Source organism: Myotis lucifugus, unplaced genomic scaffold (genome assembly GCF_000147115.1).
Source record: "Myotis lucifugus unplaced genomic scaffold, Myoluc2.0 scaffold_365, whole genome shotgun sequence".
NCBI lineage: Eukaryota > Metazoa > Chordata > Mammalia > Chiroptera > Vespertilionidae > Myotis > Myotis lucifugus.
In genome coordinates, this window is record NW_005871413.1 from 39,731 (window position 1) to 59,804 (window position 20,074).

Here is a 20,074-nt window from a genome sequence, read left to right on the forward strand (position 1 = left end):
AACGCTAACATATTTCACTGATATTTGCTCTGGAAAAAAAATTTTTTTTTTGCTCTGATATTTTACGTAGAAAAAGCTTCTTACAGAATTTTTGAGTTTCAATATTTATTGCACATATGCATACACATAATTACTTGTTATTTATAATATCTCGTGATTTTAACAAGTTTCTGAGCTATACACAGGTCAGCTTTCATTATGAATATGTACTTTATTTACTCTAAATATCAATATGTCATGACATTGAGAATGTCTAAAACATCATCTCACCTTACATCTTTTTTAAAAAATATATTTTATTGGTTTTTTACAGAGAGGAAGGGAAAGGGATAGAGAGTTAGAAACATCCATGAGAGAGAAACATCGATCAGCTGCCTCCTGCACACTTCCCACTGGGGATGTGCCTACAACCAAGGTACATGCCCTTGACTGGAATCAAACCTGGGACCCTTGAGTCCGCAGGCCGACACTCTATCCACTGACCCAAACCGGTTAGGGCTCACCTTACATCTTAAATATGTCTGTAAAGGGCAAATTCTCTGTTAGTATGGTAATTATAATAGCATTTTCACATAAAAAAACCACACCAATAACTTGGTCAGAATTCAATTTGTCAATGTAACAAACTTCCAAACATGTAAGAATTTTTTTGGAAATTATTTGATCCAACTGATGACAGTTGCCGGAAAGATAAATACTAATGGTATGGTAAAATGCTCTGGAAAATGGCAATTTTGCACTTATTTTAAACATTGTAACCAAAAGTGGAGGCATAACTGGGTTACGTGAAATACATGGTTGGTAGATTAGGGAGGCGGTAGAAAGCAAGGGAGGAGTGACCTCTAGGATTGGGCAAAAATTAAAATGATACACATGCTTCTTTTCCATAGGTGGGTATGAAACTGGAAAACCAATTGGTCTGGTCAGCCTATCACTATTTGAGCCTATTAAGCAGAAACAGGGTTGAAACATACATGAATATTTATGCCAATACTGCTGGCAATATAGGAGGGCAGCAGGTCATCCACAAAAATCTGCTCTGCCACCCACATATGCCAGCTGCTTACATGGGGTAGGACAAAGGTCACATAAGGATGCCTGGCAGGCATGGCTCAGGATTCAATTTCCTCTCAGGGCACACATGAGGGAATTACCGGATCCCCAGTGTGGGGTGTGCAGGGGGCAGCAATCGATGATTCTCTCTCATCATTGACGTTTCTTTCTCCCTCTAAAATCAATACCTTCCTCTCTGAAATCAATAAAAATATATTTTTTCAAAAACAAGATAATATAAGTAGAGAGTACAAGCATGGTGAAGTAGGCAATGCGGGGTCCGGTGCGACCCCATTGTTTGGGCAACAAGGTTGTTAATCTTTCCATGATAATAGGCAGTTCTTGAATGGGAATGGACCACTTTCTAAGTGGGACTCCCAGGTCCAAGAATGACTCATGGGAATGGACCTCTTTCTAACTCCCAGCCAGGCTAGAAAGACTCCCAGGCCCAGGGTGTGTAAAACTCCTAGCAAGGCTAGAAAGTCCTTTCTGTAACCAGAAAGAGGCAATCTCAGTTAACACGGGATGATTAATATTTCCTGTAACCATAGCTAGTCCCCAATATTATGTTTTTGCCCCTAGCACAGTGATGGCGAACTCACTTTTTTGGTTGATTTTTCTTTGTTAAATGGCATTTAAATATATAAAATAAATATCAAAAATATAAATCTTTTTACTATGGTTGCAAATATCAAAAAAAATTCTATATGTGACACGGCACCAGAGTTAAGTTAGGGTTTTTCAAAATGCTGACACGCCGAGCTCAAAAGGTTCGCCATCACTGCCCTAGCAGGCACAGGATAGTTAACAGTCAGCAATTAACATGATAACAATGGGGGAAACTATTGCAGTGATTGTGCTTTGAGGAGATGGGGGGAGGTGGGAGGAAATGATTTGTTATTCCAAAAGCAAGTTATCAGGTTCATTATCCAAGATGTAAATAGGTTAGAGATAGGCCCAGTTAAGATAAAGATTGAAGTTTGTTAGGGAAAAATACTACTCAAAGATGTGACTATCCCTATGAATTGCTTTTAGTTAGAAAGTTTTCATTTCTGACCCTCCTGTGTGGTCACCTTAGGTCTCTGAGTTGGTAGGGCTGCCACTCAGGCCTCCACGGAGCCTGTCAGGTTTAATATGTGGCCCTTTGTGTTCACAAACTCTCCCACTTTTTCCAAAGTTTATTTGTTTTAATTGACGTTAACATTATAATGAAACAAGAGAGTTGCATCTTTTCTATTTCAAAGGCTGGGCCTACATTCTTGTGTTATATTTGTCAAATACATATACTATGGTGTAAGTAGGTCATCTATGTGATAAAATTTTTCAGACTCTTTAATGCAGGCATGTCTCTTTAATTATGACTGCTATATTTGGATCACAGATAATGTGTGCATGCTTTTAAATAAGGTTTTTAAAAAATTGATATCAGCCGAAACCGGTTTGGCTCAGTGGATAGATCGTCGGCCTGCGGACTGAAAGATCCCGGGTTCGATTCCGGTCAAGGGCATGTACCTTGGTTGCAGGCACATCCCCAGTGGGAGATGTGCAGGAGGCAGCTGATCGATGCTTCTCTCTCATCGATGTTTCTAACTATCCCTCTCCCTTCCGCTCTGTAAAAAATCAATAAAATATATTTTTTTTAAAAATTGATTTCAGCCCTAGCCAGTTTGGCTCAGTGGATAGAGCGTCGGCCTGCGGACTGAAGGGTCCCAGGTTCGATACCTTGGTTGTGGGCACATCCTCAGGAGGGGGTGTGCAGGAGGCAGCTGATCAGTTTCTCTCTCATCGATGTTTCTAGCTCTCTATCCCTCTCCCTTCCTCTCTGTAAAAAATAAATAAAATATATTTTTAAAAAATTGATTTCATCTGTCTCATCGATGTTTCTAATTCTTTATCCTTCTCCCTTCCTCTCTGTAAAAAATCAATGAAATATATATTTTTTAAAAATTGATTTCAGAGAGAGGAAAGGAGAAGGGAGAGACAGAGAAACATCAATGATGGGAGAGAATCATTGATCCCCTGACTCCTGCACGCCCCCTACTGGGGATCAGCCTGAAATGGGCATGTCCCCGACAGCTAATTAAACCATGACCTCCTAGTGGTTTAGTCCAAGCTAAACCATTCAGTGACAATGGCCAGGACAGATAATCTCTCTTCACCAACATGGACTTAAGTCCCTTCACCAGGAAGAGATGACAGCTTTCTGTAGCCATTTTCAAGATGTCTCTTTCATGAGGACGTGACATTTCATAGCCCCTCCAGTGGCGATCTCCGTGTTTTCTACAGGAGTGATGAGGGGAAAAAACAAGAAAAAGTAAAAAAAAAAAAAACGCTGATCACTTACTTGGACTCAATGACTACATTACCCAGAACACCATGTGTGGAATACCAACAGCTTAGCCAATTGAAGGTCTTTCCAGCGAAGCTGAATTCCAAGGGGCGGGACTTCCGGCATCCCCGCAGCGGGCCTGTTGGCTCTTCCCAGACCGGCTCTGCTGCACCTTTGGAGGCTGCAGATCGCTGGGTCCTGGTGGAGATGGCCCGAGGGAGAAGGCGCGGGAGTCGTGGCGCTCACAGCACACGCGCGGGTACGAAATGCGGTGTCCCCGCCCGGGTGACCCGCTCCAGGGCCCGGAAAGGGACCGCCCTTCCCGCCGCGGCCTCTGCTCCCGCCGCTCCCGCCCGGCTCCGCACACAAAGTCCGATGGCGGCGCCCGCCCGGGGGCGCGGGGCTGAGGTGAGTGCGCGTCCCCCGGGCCCCCACCGCGTCCTCCCACCGAGCAGGACAGCCCGGGTGCGGGCGCCTGTCCCGTCCTGCAGCTCAGTCCCGCGTGGAGGACCGTGAGGAAGGTGGAGGGGAGAGAGGAGTGTTGTGGCTTCTGAGGACACAGCAAGTGCAGGGCAGAGAGGACGGGGGTGACTTGGGGTCCATCAGGGGCCTGGGGTGGTCCTGGATCCGGCTGGACTACAAGCTCTCTACACGCCATATGCCAAGTTCATGGGTGAGTCCAGCGAGATCCAGTGGCATTGGAGCAGGAAGGGGGCAGAGCTGAGGGAATGAACCTGGGATCTGAAGATATGAAGGAGGTAGACATTACCCAGCGGTGTGCACATCTGGAGGAAGTGTGAGCTGATGGTCCCCGGGACCTGGTGTGGAGACTTAAGGGTGAAGCATAAGCCCGGGTTCGGCTTTGTCTGGGAGGCTTGGTCTGGGAGACTGGGGTGGTGTTGCTTGGCAGGAAGGCTGGGTTCCTGCAGGCAAGGCCCAGAGCTGAGATGCATGCACTCCCAGGCCCCAAACCCTCTGCTCTGGCTGAGGGCAGTAACAGTGACTAATGAGCCTGTGATGAGAGAGCAGCCTGCACTGGCCTTAGGGCCTGGTGTCCACACTAAACTGGGGAGCCCTGAAGAAGGTTGAGGGCGGGGAAGATGTGTAAGGAGTAAGAGTGCAGGTTGTCAGAAAGACAGCTTTGGTTTCAGTATTCTCAATTTTAGGAGTTTAAAAATGGCTGCAGAGTAAGTGATGCTACACAGACACACTCCCAGGACCAAACTGGAATTACAACGAACATGCAAAAAAAAAAAAAAATTCTGAATAATCATTTGTCTCCATTCTGACAGGTTGGCGTGACCTTTGAGGACATTGCCCTGTACTTCTCCAGGGAGGAATGGAGCCTCCTTGATGAGGATCAGAGGCAGCTGTACCTGAATGTGATGCTGGAGAACTTTGAACTTGTATCCTCCCTGGGTAAGACCCTCACTCTCACCAGTGAACTGCACTTGGCTTAACATATCCTCATGCTCCTTTTCCCAGAATGTGCTCTGTCCTCACTGCTTGACTTTCAGTTTTTGGGGCCCTTGCTGATCTTGGTAGGTCTGGTTTGTTTGCTTTGGCCTTTAATTTTTCTGCAATCCCAACACCTCCTGTACTGAACTCCTAGGCAGGGATTTGTGGTTGGTATTGTGGCAGGGAGCCTAATGGATTCCACCTGGAGTAGTGAGGAAAAGCATTCTTTATATTCCTGTTGGTCAGCTGTACATATTTTGGGGGAAATTGCCTCTATATCCTTAGCCTGTTTTTTAACCATATTTTTTTGGCTAATGTTTCCGTTGAATAACTTCTATATTTTATATATTAATTTTTTATTACATACAGCTACTGACTTGTCTCTTTGCATGTGCTTGGTTGTGCTTTGCAGGTATTTTGAGGGTTTTTTGTTTTGTTCTGTTTTGAATATATTCTTATTGATTTCAGAGAAGATGGGAGAGGGAGAGAGAGAGAGAGAGAGAGAAACACCAGTAATTTGAGAAAATCATTGATTGGCTGCCTCCTGCACACCCTCTACTGGGGATGGAGCCAGCAACCCAGGCATTTGCCCTGCCTGGGAATCGAACCTGGGACATCTTGGTCCGTGGGACGACACTCAGTCCTCTGAACCACCAGAGCCAGGCTGTGTAGGATTTCTGGTTTTACAAATTTAACGTTTTTGGCAATCCTGCATTTAGGAGGTTTAGTGTGGCCATTTTTCCAGTAAGCTCAGATGCTGTTTACCAGTGTGAGATGTATTCAAACCTGTAAATAATTTTTGTGAGTTTATTTGGTCCGAACTTTCAACAGTTGCTAGGAAGCAAAATCTCAATGCATTGATATAATGCTCCAGAGAATGGTAGTTTTGCACCTTATTTGATACATTACAATCAAAAGAGCAGGCATAGCTGGGTTACATGAAATTCATTGGTGATAGATTAAGGAGGCAGAAGAGAGCAAAGCGGGGCTACTTCTGGAATTGGATAAAAAGTAAAATGATAAATCTTTTACATAGTTGGGGACAGGATAGCTAATAATCAATATTAATATGATGGAAATTAGCAATGAGAGTATTTGTAGTCTTTGCTGTGGTGCAGTTGGTTGTGCCCTGAAGAATCCCAAAAAAGGGATGTTACTCTTCTGACTTTCCAAAGGGATGTTATCATAGATGCAGAAGATGATAGACAGGCTCAGTTAAGGTAAGGATTGACTTTTGTCGTTGAATATTCCAGCTGAGGACATGTCTACCTGTCATTAACTGCTTTTAGTTAGAAAGTTTTAATTTCAAAACTTCCTTTGTGGTCACTTTAGGTCTCTGAATTTCCCTGAGCTTGTCACTCTGTACTGATAAAGTATTTTTCACACAGTATTTCTGTTTTTATTAGCCTGCAGTACAGTGTAAACATATCTTTATTATTTAATTAGAGGCCTGGTACACGAATTCGTGCTCGGGTGGGGTCCCCCCAATCAGCTGATGGCCGGTCAGGGGAGGGACTGCAGGGGTTTGCTGGCCGAGGGAGTTTTTTGTGTTTTTTTAAAAAATATGTTTTTATTGATTTTAGAGAGGAAGGGAGAGGGAGAGAGAGGTAGAAACATCAATGATGAGAGGGAATTACTGATCGTCCACCTCCCGCATGCCCCTCACTGGGAATCGAGCCCGCAACCCAGGCATGTGCTGGAATTGAACCCGGGACCCACAGTTAGGGGGTGATCAGGCAGGCAGGTAAAGTGGTTAGGGGAGATTAGGCAGGCTGGCAGGGGAGCAGTTAGGGATCGACCATGCCAGCAGGGGGGTGTCCACAGGCTGACACTCTATCCACTGAGCCACATGGCCAGGGAGTTTTACTGTGGGAGCACACTGACCACCATGGGGCAGGTCCTGTGTTGAGCTTATGCCCCCTGGTGGTCAGTACACGTCACAGCGACTGGTCGACTGTTCAGTCCAGTGGTTCAGGTCATTCAGTTGTAATAGTCACTTAGGCTTTTGTATTTATAGACTAGAGGCCCGGTGCATGAAATTTGTGTACTGTGGTGGTGAGCGGGGGTCCCTCAGCCCGGCCTGAAACCTCTCCAATCAGGGACCCCTCGGGGGACCTGCAGGGATGGGCTCTAAACTGGCAGTTGGACATCCCTCTCACAATCCAGGACCGCTGGCTCCTAACCGCTTGCCTGACTGCCTGCCTGCCTGATCGCCCTTAACCACCTCTGCTTGCCGGCGTGATCACTCTTAACTGCTCCCCTGCTGGCCTGACTGATTGCCCCTAATTGCCTCTGCTTACCGACCTCATTGCCTCTAACTGCCCCCCACCGCCTGGTCACCTGTTCACTGCCCCCCTGCCACCCCTGACTGCTTCGTGCCTGGTCGCCTCCTAACTGCCCACTGCTGGTCTGGTTACCTCCTAACTGCCCCCCTGCCGGCCTGGTCACCCCCTAACTGTCCCTTGCCTGGCTTGGCTGCCCCCTAACTATGCTTTTCCTCGCCTAGCCACCCCTTAACTGACCCCTGCCAGGCTTGTTGCTCCCTTACTGCTCCCCCCTGCCACCTGGTCGCCCCCTAACTGCCCCCCTGCCAGCCTGCCTGATCGCCCGTAACCATTCTACCTGCCTGCCTGATTGCCCCTAACTGCATCTGCTTGCTGGCCTAATCGCCCCCTAACTGGTCCTCTGCCAGCCTTGTCGTCCCCTAACTGCCCCCCTGCTGGCCTGGCCGCCCCCTAACTGCCTCCGTGCTGGCCTGGCTGCCCCCTCACTGTCCCCCTGCCGGCCGGCCTGATCGTCCTTAAACACTCTATCTGCCTGCCTGATCACCCCTAACTGCCACTGCTTGCCGGCCTAATTGCCCCCTAACTGGTCCCTGCCTGCCTGGTCATTCCCTAACTGACCCCTGCCAGCCTGGCCGCCCCTTAACTGAGCCCTGCTGGCCCGGCCACTCCCTAACTGCCCACTGCCAGTCTGCCTAATTGCCCCCTAACTGGTCCCTGCCTGCCTGGTCATTCCCTAACTGACCCCTGCCAGCCTGGCCGCCCCTTAACTGAGCCCTGCTGGCCCGGCCACTCCCTAACTGCCCACTGCCAGTCTGGTCATCTCCTGACTGCCCTTCTGCTGGCCTGGTTGTCTGCTAACTGACCCTTGCCAGCCTGGCTGCCCCCTAACTGCTCCCCTGCCGGCCTAACTGCTCCCCTACTGGCCTGGTTGCCCCTAACCGCCTCTGCCTCGGCCCCAGCCACCATGGCTTTGTCCGAAAGGAAATCAGATGCCTGAAAGATGTCCCGTCAACCCAGTCTAATTAGCATATTACCCTTTTATTAGTATAGATAGAAACTCCAAATATTTTTGTAACTTTCTCTGTATCTCGATATTCGCTTTATTGTGGATATCTGAACTGAATCCACAATATCTCCAAGCAGTACGTTCATATGATTTGCAAGTATTTTCTCCCATCCTGTAGACTGCCTTTTAATTTCATTTTGTTAATTGCTGTTGTGATGTGAAGACCCCTTTTCATTTGTTGTTGTCCAGACAGTTTAGTTTTGCCTTTTTGCCTGGTGGTTGGTGTCACATCCAGAAAATCATGTCCAAAGCTAACGTCCATAGCTTTTTCTCTAACTTGTCTTGAGTATTTTTAAGTTTTGGGATTGTCATTTAATTATTTGATTCAGTTTGAGTTCATTTTTATCAGTGGTGTCCAGTTTTGTTGTTTTGCCTGTGAATATGCATTTTTACCAGCACTATTCATTGAAGAAACTATCTTTTCTTTCTTGTGTATCTTGTGGTTTTTGTCAAAGGATACTTGATTGTATGTGTCTGGGTTTATTTCGGTCTCCTGTTCTGTTCTATTGGTCTGTGTTTCTGTGTTTATTGCAGTAACACACTGGTTGCTTTGGCTTTGTAATAGATTGAAGTCAGGAAGTTTGATGCCACCAGGTTAGTTCTTGCTCAAGTTTGCTTTTGCTCTTCCAGGTGTTTTGGTTCCATACATTTCAAGATTCTGTTTTCATTTCTTTGTAAAATACCATTGGAATTATTATCGGGATTACATTTAATATGTAAATTGCTTTGGGTAGGATAGATATTATAAGGATATTACATTTCAAATCCTAAAGCACAGATGTCTTTCCATTTGTTTGTGTTTTCTTCCATTTTTTCATCACTGTCTTGTGTTTGATGTACAGACCTTTCACCATTTTGGTGGAATTTATTCCCGATTATTATATTATTAATTCTATTGCAAACTTTTTTTTTTTTTTTGATTTTTTACAGAGAGGAAGAAAGAGGGATAGAGAGTTAGAAACATCGATGAGAGAGAAACACCGATCAGCTGCTTCATGCACACCTCCTACTGGGGATGTGCCCGCAACCAAGGTACATGCCCTTGACTGGAATCGAACCTGGGACCTTTCAGTCCGCAGGCCGACGCTCTATCCACTGAGCCAAACCAGTTAGGGCAATTCTATTGCAAAATTAACTACTTTCTTCATTTCTCTATCAAAGAATTTATTATCAATGTGTAGAAATGAAACTGATGTTTATGTGTTGATTTTTACATCATGTAACCTTTCCAAATTTATTTTTTCTTTAAACTTTTTATTAATTTTAGAGAAAGGAAGGAAGACAGAGATAGACAGAAATAGGGAAACATTGACCTGCTGTTCCACTGATCTATGCATTCATTGACTGCCCCTCTGCATGTGTCCTGAAGGGAGATCAAACCTACAACCTCAGGTATTGGGACCACTCTTTCACTGACCGAGCCACCTGGCTAGGGCTCTGAATTTGTTTATTAATTTCAGAAGTTCATAGTGGGCTCTTGGCATTTTTCTGTGTTCGTAGTCTCAGGTGTAATATCTTTTTTTTCTTTTCTTTTTTAAATAAAAGCTTCCAGCGAATTTGAACTATGCTCTTTTTTGGTTGTTAAGATTTTGAAATTGACTTTTACAAAAATAGTGAGAGGGATAGTGAGAAACATGGAAGTGAGAGTAAAACATTGATTGCCTGCCTCCTGTATGCCCCGACCAGGGATGGAACCTGCAAACCCTGCATTTGCCCTGACCAAGAATGAAACAGGCAGCCTTTTGGTGCATGGGATAACATCCAACCAACTCAGCCGCACTGGCCAGGGCTGAGTTGTAATCTTTTTATTTCTTTTTAAATTTATTTTAGTCTTTTTTTTTTTTTATGTTGAAACCTTTTTTTTTGTCTCTTTTTTAAAACCTTAGTTGTTGAGAGTATTACAGGTGTTTCCCCTTCTCTCCCCCCATTGCTTCCCTCCACCCGGTTCCTGCCCCACCCCACATCTTCACCATCGTCTTGTTTGTTTCCATAAGTAATGCATGGAAAATGTAGCTATTTCCATCCGCAGCGTGTCCCTGTGTTCGGAAAGGTCTCTCACAACTTGCTCACGCTCTCCTCAGAAAGGGTACGGAGACACGTAACGGCTTTTTAAAATAATGTGTCCTCTTACGTTTAAAATGAGGATTTCGCTACCAAAAGTGAGGAGAAAGCAACACTACACCTGCTCTCGCCCCTCTCGCCCTTTGGGTGATAGTTGTGTGTGGGGCTGCGCACTGGTTCGCAGGCCGTCGATGAAGCCATCTGGGCGGCTCGCGTGGTTCCGCCGGCTTCCCAGGGGCTGTCGCAGCCTCGCAGGGACCCTCGGTCACAGCCTCGAAGGGGCCGTCGTGGCCTCGCAGGGGCGTCGCAGCCTCACGCAGCCTCGCAGGGGGCGTCGCAGCCTCGCAGGGGGCGCCGCATCCCACGTTGGGGGTGAAGGTGCGAGACAGAAGCTCTTCTCGCTGTCTCTCCTGCTGCTCCCTTGCATATGCCGATGCTGGAAGTTTCTGAGAGCCGTCTGCAGGTGCTGGACATCATACTTTAACTGGTCAACACGAAGTTTGGCATTCTGTCTTTTGTTGGGAGGCTCCTTGCTGGACAAAATCTCCAGGTGTTCTTGCTGGCTGAATATCTGGTGTGCTTGCTTGGATTTCGTTTTCTACTAAGTGCACAGACTGCTTGTCTGCCGTCTCCCGGCGTCCCATGTGAGACTGGATCTGGTGGACCTGCTTGTGCGTTTGCTGGCACAGCTGGGTCCGGCTCCGGCTTCCTCCGAACCTGATTCTGCTTCTTGAGTGTGTCCCTTATGGATGCGAGGAGTTCAAATTTGCAGTTTGTTGGGTTAGGCTGCAAAAGCACAGGTGGTTCCTTTTGTGCCACTGGCACAGCTTGGGCGTGGATGTAAATTGAGTAGGATGGGATCTCAGGGAGTCACCAGGGTGGAGCAAACAGCAATGGCGTCTCCGAGACTCCTCACCTCTTCACGACTCTGGGTCTCTGTGTCCCTGAGTGCCGGCGAGCAGCTCTGCGAGAAAGCCACTCTAGCTCTCCAACCCGCTGCAAGGCCGTCCCGCCTCTCCCCGTAGGGGTCTGGGACCTCAGAATCCCGCCCTAAACAAGCTCAGTGGATTCGAGAGGTTGTAACCCCTTCCGATTGAAAAAAACCACGCATCCAGCTGCAGCGTGCCTGGCGTGCAACTTTGTACCTCTGTTCTTGGCGCCTCTGCATATCCTACTCAGTCTCAATGCGCTTCTTTCTTTCCTTCCAGTTGTAGAGCTTCCACTGGGCCAGCTTTCCCATGATTCTGAATGATAGCTGTTTTGTCTTATAGTTGGTAGTTTCAGTGTTGTTGTGGGAGGCAGCACGCACAGGTCTGTACCTTATGCCGCCATCTTGGTTCTCCTTTTTTTTTTTTCTTTGTTAGCTTTGGGTTTCTTTAGTTTTCTGAGGTACAATATTAGAGATTGTTCATATGAGATCTTTTTTTCTTAATGTAGGCATTTATCTCTATAAAATTTCCTCTTAGAATTCCATTTCATGCATTTTATACACAAGTTTTGGTAGATTGTGTTTCTGTTTCCTTTACCTTCATCTAATTTTGAGTTCTCTTTGTGTTTTTTATTTATTTTTTTGTCTTTGATCCACTGATTGTTTAGGAGTGTGTTAGTTTCACATATTTGTGAATTTTCCAGCTTTCTTGAAACTACAATTGATTTTTGCTTTCCTACATTGTGATACTTAACATGATTTCTTCTCAAAGTTTGAGACTTATTTTTTCACCTAATGTAGAGAATGTTTCATGTGAGCTTGACAAGAATTCGTGCAAAAGTAGGCCTTCCTTCCCCCAGCTGCTGGCACTTGCTTCCCCTTGGGACCCGGGCTGCTGGCACTGGCTTCCCTCAGGCACCTGGGACCCAGGCTTTCCTCCTCCCGCTGCGGGCAGGCACCGGGGACCCAGGCCAGCTTCCATTGGGCCTCCCGCAGGCACCCAGGACCCAGGCTGGCTTCCTTCCAGCCCAGGCTGTCAGGAAGGACGTCCAGAATGACATCCGGAAGACGTCTGGTCTAATTAGCATATTACCCTTTTATTATTATAGACTAGAGGTCCGGTGCACAAAAATTTGTGCACTCGGGGGTCCCTCAGCCTGGCCTATGCCCTCTTGCAGTCTGGGACCCCTCAGAGGATGTCCACCTGCTGGCTTAGGCCCGCTCCCTGGGGGGATCGGGCCCCAGCTGGCAGTCAGACATCCCTCTGGCAGCCCGGCAGCCCTTGGGGGATGTCCACTTACCAGTAGGGAGCAGACCTAAGCTGCAGTTGGACATCCTTGTGCTGCTGAGGAGGCGAGAGAGGCTCCCGCCACCACCACTGTGCTGGCAGCCATCTGCCTGGCTTGTGGCTGAGCAGAGCTCCCCCTGTGGGAGCGCACTGACCACCAGGGGACAGCTCCTGCATTGAGCATCTGCCCCCTGGTGGTCAGTGTGTATCATAGTGACCACTCATTCTCAGTTGTTCTGCTGTTAGGGTCAGTTTGCATATTACACTTTTATTATATAGGGTAGAGGCCTGGTGCACGGTGGGGGCTGCCTGGTTTGCCCTGAAGAGTGTCCTGGATCAGGGTGGGGGTCCTGCTGGGGTGCCTGGCCAGCCTGGGTGAGGGGCTTATGGGTGTTTGCAGCTGGTCACACCCCCTTCAGGGTGAGGGTCCCCACCGGGGTGCCTGGCCAGCCAGGGTCAGGGGCTGAGGGCCGTTTTCAGGCTGGCCAAGCCCCCTGGTGACGGAAGCTCCCAGCCTCTCCTTTTTTACTTTTTTTTTTTTAATTCTGGGATTTACCTTCTATAATTGAAACTTTGTAGCTTTGAGTGAAGCTCAGAGCTGGCCAGGGCGGGTGGGAAGCTTGGTTTCCTCCATCGCCAGGGGCAACCCAAGCCTCCTGCTCACTCCAGCTCCGTGGCTGCCGGCCGCCATCTTGGTTGTGTTAATTTGCATATAGTCGCTCTGATTGGCTGGTGGGCGTGGCTTAAGGCATCGAAAAGGTGCAGTCAATTTACATGTTTGTCTTTTATTAGTGTAGATATTAGGTTAAGTTTCTAAGGAAGTGACAGAATAAAACACCGATATTAATTGTCAATCCTAAATGACTTTACCCATTGCAACTGAAACTTTCAGTGAGGTTTCTATTCATAAGTACAGTTGATTGCTGCTTTTACGTAGATTTATTCATGTTTCCCATTTAGAATCTTTAAAATTTTTTGTAAGTTCCTTTAAAGAAGGAATAATTCACATATGAACAACATAAGCACTGACAATGATCCTCTCACCCGTCTTGGATTAACTGAGGAAGTATTACAATTGACAGTGATGTTTTTCCTGATAAAGCCATTTTATAAAATGGCACAATATAAATTTTCCCCATCAGAATAAAAGATGGGAGAATCAGATTACAATCTATTTTGTGAGGAAAACATGTTTGTTTCTCAAAACAGTGTTTTCAATCATTTTACAAGCTAACAATTTTTTAGAGAGCCAGACAAATTTAAATGAAGGAACGATTATTTCTAGATGTTAAGAGAATGAGTACATACAGTAAATTTTGGTTGGTCCTTGAGCAGTTTTTGTAGGAAGTTGTTTACAGAAAACCTAGCTCAGTTTCAAGGTTGTGTTTAACAGTAACGGTAGAAATAGAGGCTAGGACTCTGATTCTCAGTTTAGAGGATAATAGGTGATATTTCTTTCTTTTGGTAGATAATATTAGTAAGTTATTTTTGAAATACCTAATATGACTTCCCTTCGAAATCTTTGGCATTTGTGAGTCTTTAGAGACTAAGGTTTTTAGGTGTTCTATCCCCAACCCTCAATATAAAAATTCATGGGAGCTAGTTTTTAATTAAAAGAAAAAGGTTAATCTTAATTTTAAAGTGACCTGAGTTTTATTCCGCACTGTTACATAAACCAATTAGATGGCTGTGAAGTCCTTTGAAATACACCAGAGGCCATTATATCTCACAGGTTTCACACATGCATCTGCAGTGAGATTTATATGACTAGAATTTACCCCCCACTTTTACAAAGTAAAAATTTAAATGTCTCAGTCTAATTTTTCATAAGGCCAGCTATTCAAAATATCAAACTTATTACAGAGAGATGGTGATTAACTCACATATTGTTTGGTATGAAGTTAGCCCCAAATTCAAGTATTTTTAATATTTATCCCAAGTCTTTGTACTGGCTGAAATGAAAGCTACACAATTTACATAACTCTGATTGGCATTTTCACCTGTGTATATTTTTGGTCACCAACTTCTAATCTCATATGCAATCTTAAGAGATCAGGTAGTTTTATGTAGTCATCATATAGTAGCATAGAACATACCATGTAAAAGTAAAATTATTTTCAAGTTTCTTTGTTTTTATTTTATTTTATTTTAAATATATTTTATTGATTTTTCACAGAGAGGAAGAGAGAGGGATAGAGAGTTAGAAACATCGATGAGAGAGAAACACGGATCAGCTGCCTCCTGCACACCCCCTACTGGAGGTGTGCCCGCAACCAAGGTACATGCCCTTGGCCGGAATCGAACCTGGGACCTTTCAGTCCGCAGGCCGACACTCTATCCACGGAGCCAAACCGGTCACGGCAAGTTTCTTTGTTTTTAAAGTGTTGCATGTGTAGTATTAAATCAACTTTCAGGTTACAGAAATCCATAATGATGACAAGTAATACTTTTATAAAAGATCAGCAAGCAGTTAAACAAGAATAATTTTTTCAAGTATGAAGACATTAAAAGATGAAAAAAACTCATTAGACACATTCTAATCCAAATAATGCTAAAAATAAAATGTTCACTTGTATATTTAAGGAAGGATATAGAGGTCCTAAGAAGGAATGTCAGATTGTCAGAGACAAATATTGGTATATAAACTCAAAATGGTTTTGAATTTTTTGGTAACAAATATTGTCCGACAAAACAGGAACAAAAATAAGGCAACAAGTCTGTCCACTGTTCAGAAGCTATATCATAGAATGTTTTGGGGGAAATTTCATAGCCAATAGTTACTTCATCCATGTTATCATCACTGTCTGCAGAAAATCATCTCCAGTGTCAAAGTATGAATGAATGTAGTCATTTTCCTCTTCTTGCTCTTCTTCATCATATTCCTCTTCTCCGGTATCATCTTCCTCATGATCAGGATCTTTTTTACCTTTCTCCTTTCTTCCTTCTTGCTCTTCACTTTCCTCATTGAATTTTCCACCATCGCCAGTTTTCCAATTTCTCAGTTTTTTTCAGCACATTGTCAGTATTAATGAGTGAGGTGTCTTTGCCTGTATCATTCAGCTTTTTGGATTTGGGACCTGCTTTCTTTGTATTTTTTCCTTGGTATCATCTCTTGAGAGTTCACTCTTTATACACCTTCATATATCTTTTACCATATCTTTCAATATCTTGTTTGTCTTCATATAACATAATGTATATTCCACCAATGGATGGCATTCTCAACTGTACCAGTGAGATTAGCAGTTGCCTCTGTATTCGTGTTTCTATTTACTATTCTTTCATTTCATCTTGAAGAACTTCTTTTCGCATTTGTAATAAGTCAGGTTGAGTGGCGATGAACTTCCTTAGGTTTTGTTTGTCTGAGTAAGTATTTCTTCTTCTTTCTAAAGAACAGGTTTTCTGGCTAACGTATTAATGTTTTTTTATGAAGTATTTTGAATATATCATTTTATTTTCTCCTGGACGGCAAGATTTATTGGGTGAAGTCTACTTAAAACCCTTATTCGGTCGTTTTCCGGTATGCAAGGAGTTTCCCTTGTGCTTTCACAATTCTCTTTGCCTTTGATTTCTGATACTTTGATTATGCTGTGTCTTGGTGAAGTCCAGTTTGCATTGGATCTATACAGGGACCTGTGAGAGTGCATGCACTTGATTATTCACATCTCTTATTTGGGGAGCCAATCTTCAGCTTGTTTTTTAAAATAAACTTTCTACACCTTTTTCTTTTTCCCTCCCTGTTCTTTCTCTCTGTCTCTTCCCATCCCCCAGTATTTCCTAGGATTCCGATAATGCAATATCGGCTCTCTTAAAGGTGTTACTTAATTTACATTGCTGTATTCTTTACATTTATTTTTCTTCTTTTCTATCCACCTGGATTTATTTTAAATGACATGTCTTTGACATCACGTATTCTTTCATGTCTGATTTTGATACTCTTCATTCCATTTTTTCATTTCACTCATTGTAATTTGTCAACTCCAGCATTTGTTTCTTTCTTTTTTTTTTTTTTTTTTTTGATTTCTGTCTATCTGATATTCTTTTGCTTCTGTGTTGGTTTCTTTATTATGTTGGTTCTATTTGTGTTTTCTTGTAGCCCATGGTTGTTTTTAAAAGTAAATATTTTAAATGGATTCCTCATCAAGCTGTACATAGATCTCCATTAGTTTTGTATTGATTAGTGGAAAATTATTATGTTGTCATGGTGGTGTCTTTGTTTTTAGTGTTTGATTCAGACCTGTGTTGCTGCCTCTACATTTGATGAAGCAGTTGCCCTTTTATTCCTTTCAGCCTTAGGGAACAATTCTGGGCGTGAGAAATAGATTTATCTGCATGTGGAATCAAAGGTGTTCACTGGGAGAGGTGTTGTTTTGATCTTGAGAACAGGTTCAACAGCCTTGCCTCCTTGATGTCCTATGAACTGAGGTCATAACAACAATGTGTGAGTCCACAGTGGATTTGGCAGCAATTTTTTTTCCATGACAATTGAGGGTCTTGGAGTCTGTGGTGGAAAATACTGCTTAGGTATACTGATTTTTGTTTCTTTTCTTGAGTAGGTTGCGGCCAAAGATATTTCTTTTATAATTCATGCCAACAAACTGAGTCCTTTGATGTGTTGTGGGGAGTTCACAGATGTTACATGGACTTTTGTGGTTTTTTTTAAAACAAAATTTTCCAGCGATTTGTATAGAAAAGGCCACCAGCGTCAGTGGCTGATAGAGGTAACTCCAACCCTTGTTTTTGACTGTAGCCATCTTCAACTATATTTGCTCAACCAGTTTTCCCAATCATCCTTTCTATGCACTTCTCCCATTTTTTCTCTTCTGCATTGCTGTTTGTCTTTATTGGGTGCTAATTACCATCTGCTATGTTTTCTTTGTTGATGGATAGCTCTCTACTTGTACTGTTGTACTGGGAGGGAGATGAATTCTTCTTGCCATATTCCTGGTGTCACTCACATAGTTTTTTTTGTTTGTTTTTGTTTTTACTGTGGTTACTTTTGTGCTTTGTTATACACAGTGCTGGCCATTCAACTCTTTAGGTTTTCTTTTAGGATTTTTATCATCTATTTCCCGTGTAATGGCTCAACTGGGATTTCAAGGGAAGAATCATTTGTGCATCACAGAAGAAACATGACTCCATCTATGGCAGGGAGGACCCAGTAGCAGTCTTGCCAGGGTGAAGGGCTGTTGGAGAGGAATTGATGCCAGGGTTTTGTTAAGTCCTAACTAGGAACCAATTTTGTTCATCAGTATTTTGTTACCATTGCCAGTTCCCTGCTCCATTCTACTTGTTCTTTCTTATTGTTGACACCTTGCCAACTAACTACTCAGTTTCAATATTTATCATTTCTACTCAGTTTCCCAGCACGTGGATAATCTTCGCTTCTCTAAATGATGCACCTCAACCATTTACCCCACAGGTCTCTCTTTACTACTTTCTAACCTTGGTCCATGCCTGCAGAACCTTGGAGTGTGCATGTGTCCTTATATTGACCTTGAACATCATGTGCTTTAATACTATGGTTTTTTTTTATGGGATTGAGCACATTCAAGTTATTCTACACAAACTCACATCACCAGCATGAAATCTCCCACAGAAGACATTGTGACGAATCAGCTAGTGGCCCAGCCGGTGTAGCTTAATTGTTGAGCGTCGAGCTATGAACCAGGAGGTCACAATTTTATTCCTGGTCAGGGCACATGCCGGGGTTACAAGATCAATCCCCAGTAAGGGGCATGCAGCCGATTGTTGATTTTCTTCCACCATTGATGTTCCCCTCTCTCTTTCTCCCCCTTCCTATCTGAAAGCAATAAAAATATATTATAAAAAAAGAAGGAACAATTAGTGGACCCTGCCTCTCTTCTAGTGCACCTTGTTTCTGTTCTTAGTGTCCTATCATATGCTCCTGTCCCTCCCTTGGTGAGGTCTCCGCCATTGGTTGACCTTTGGGGTCAAGTAATATATAACTGCCTTTCCCTCAGAGTCTCACTTGTCTTGAAAATCATAAAATCATGCCTAATCATGACAGATAAACATTTGCGGTGAAGATATTCTGTTTTCATAAGGTCAACATGTACCTCACCAGCGTTTCCTTTTGTTCAGGTTGCTGCTGTGGAGCAGAGAATGTGGAGGCACCGACTGAGCAGAAGGTTTCTGTAAGAGTGTCACAGGCAAGGAATCCCAAGGTAGCCTTGTCTTCCCAGAAGAGCCACCCCTGTGATGGTTGTGAGCCAGTCTTGAAAAATATTTTCCACATTATTGACCTACAGGGAACACAACGCAGCCAGATACCGTTGAGGTGCGGGGCATGCGCAAAACGATTTTATTTCAGTACAAAATTTCACCAGGACCAGGAGCAACATATGAGAGAGAAGCATTCCGTCAGTGGTGTGGACAGGATCTCACTTGCAGAGGGCAGCAATTTCAATGCCTCGCAGAAGCATTTTACCTGCAGAGAGGTTGGGCCGGACATTCTTATGGGGTCAGGACATCACCAAAAGGCTACTCAGACCGGGGATAAGTCAAATGAAATATCGATGTCTGCCATGACTTTTCAAAGCAGAAAAAATTATTACACCAGGAAAGAATATAAGAGAGCAATTGGCCGCAAGCACACATTTGTTCAAGACAAGAGCGCTTGTACTAGAAGACAGCGTTTAGTGTGCCATGAATGTGGAAAGTATTTTACCAGATTGTCTAGCTTTTTTTATCATCAGAGACTTCACACTGGAGAAAAGCCCTTTAAGTGCAGTGAATGTGGGAAATCTTATACCGGTAGCACTGGTCTCCTTTATCATCAGAGAATTCACACTGGAGAAAGGCCCTATGAGTGCAGTGAATGTGGGAAATCTTTTAGCAGGATCGATTCCCTTCGTATTCATCTGAGAGTTCACAGTGGTGAAAGGCCTTATAAGTGCCATGAATGTGGGAAATCTTTTACCACCAGCACTGGTATTCGTCATCATCAGAGATTTCACACCGGAGAAAAGCCGTATAAGTGCAGTGAATGTGGGAGATCTTTTACCAGTAGCACTAGCCTTTGTTATCATCAGAGACTTCACAGAGGAGAAAGGCCTTATGAGTGCAGTGAATGTGGGAAATCTTTTACCTGTAGTAGCAGCCTCCGTTATCATCAGAGATTTCACACAGGAGAGAGGCCTTATGAGTGCAGCGAATGTGGGAAAACTTTTACCATGATTAGATGCCTTCGTCGTCATCAGATAATTCACACGGGAGAAAGGCCTTACGAGTGCAGCGAATGTGGAAAATCTTTTACCATGATCCATTATCTTCGTCGCCATCGCAGTGTTCACACCGGAGAAAGACCTTATGAGTGCAGCGAATGTGGCAAATCCTTTACCACAATTTATAGCCTTCGTAATCATCGGAGATTTCATACAGGAGAAAAGCCTTACGAGTGCAGTGAATGTGGAGAATCGTTTTCCATGCTCTATTCCCTTCGTAGTCACCAGAGAGTTCACACTAGAGAAAGGCCTTATGAGTGCAGTGAATGTGGGAAATCTTTTATCAGTAGCAGTGGCCTCCGCTATCACCAGAGACTTCACACTGGAGAAAGGCCTTATGAGTGCAGTGAATGTGGGAAATC

At 44.2% G+C, this 20,074-nt stretch overlaps 1 protein-coding gene across 1 annotated transcript in view; it reads left to right on the forward strand.

Moving 5' to 3' along the window:
* Positions 1-20,072, forward strand: part of LOC102421612 (putative uncharacterized zinc finger protein 814) — a gene marked incomplete at its 3' end in the record, with an annotated part of 45,051 nt that extends 24,979 nt beyond the window's left edge. Inside the window, exons 4-6 of the mRNA XM_023764983.1 lie at positions 3,340-3,790; positions 4,675-4,801; positions 18,571-20,072. Coding sequence (XP_023620751.1) covers positions 3,340-3,790; positions 4,675-4,801; positions 18,571-20,072 — 2,080 coding nt within the window. The remainder of the gene's footprint in view (positions 1-3,339; positions 3,791-4,674; positions 4,802-18,570) is intronic.
* Positions 20,073-20,074: the final 2 nt, after the last annotated feature.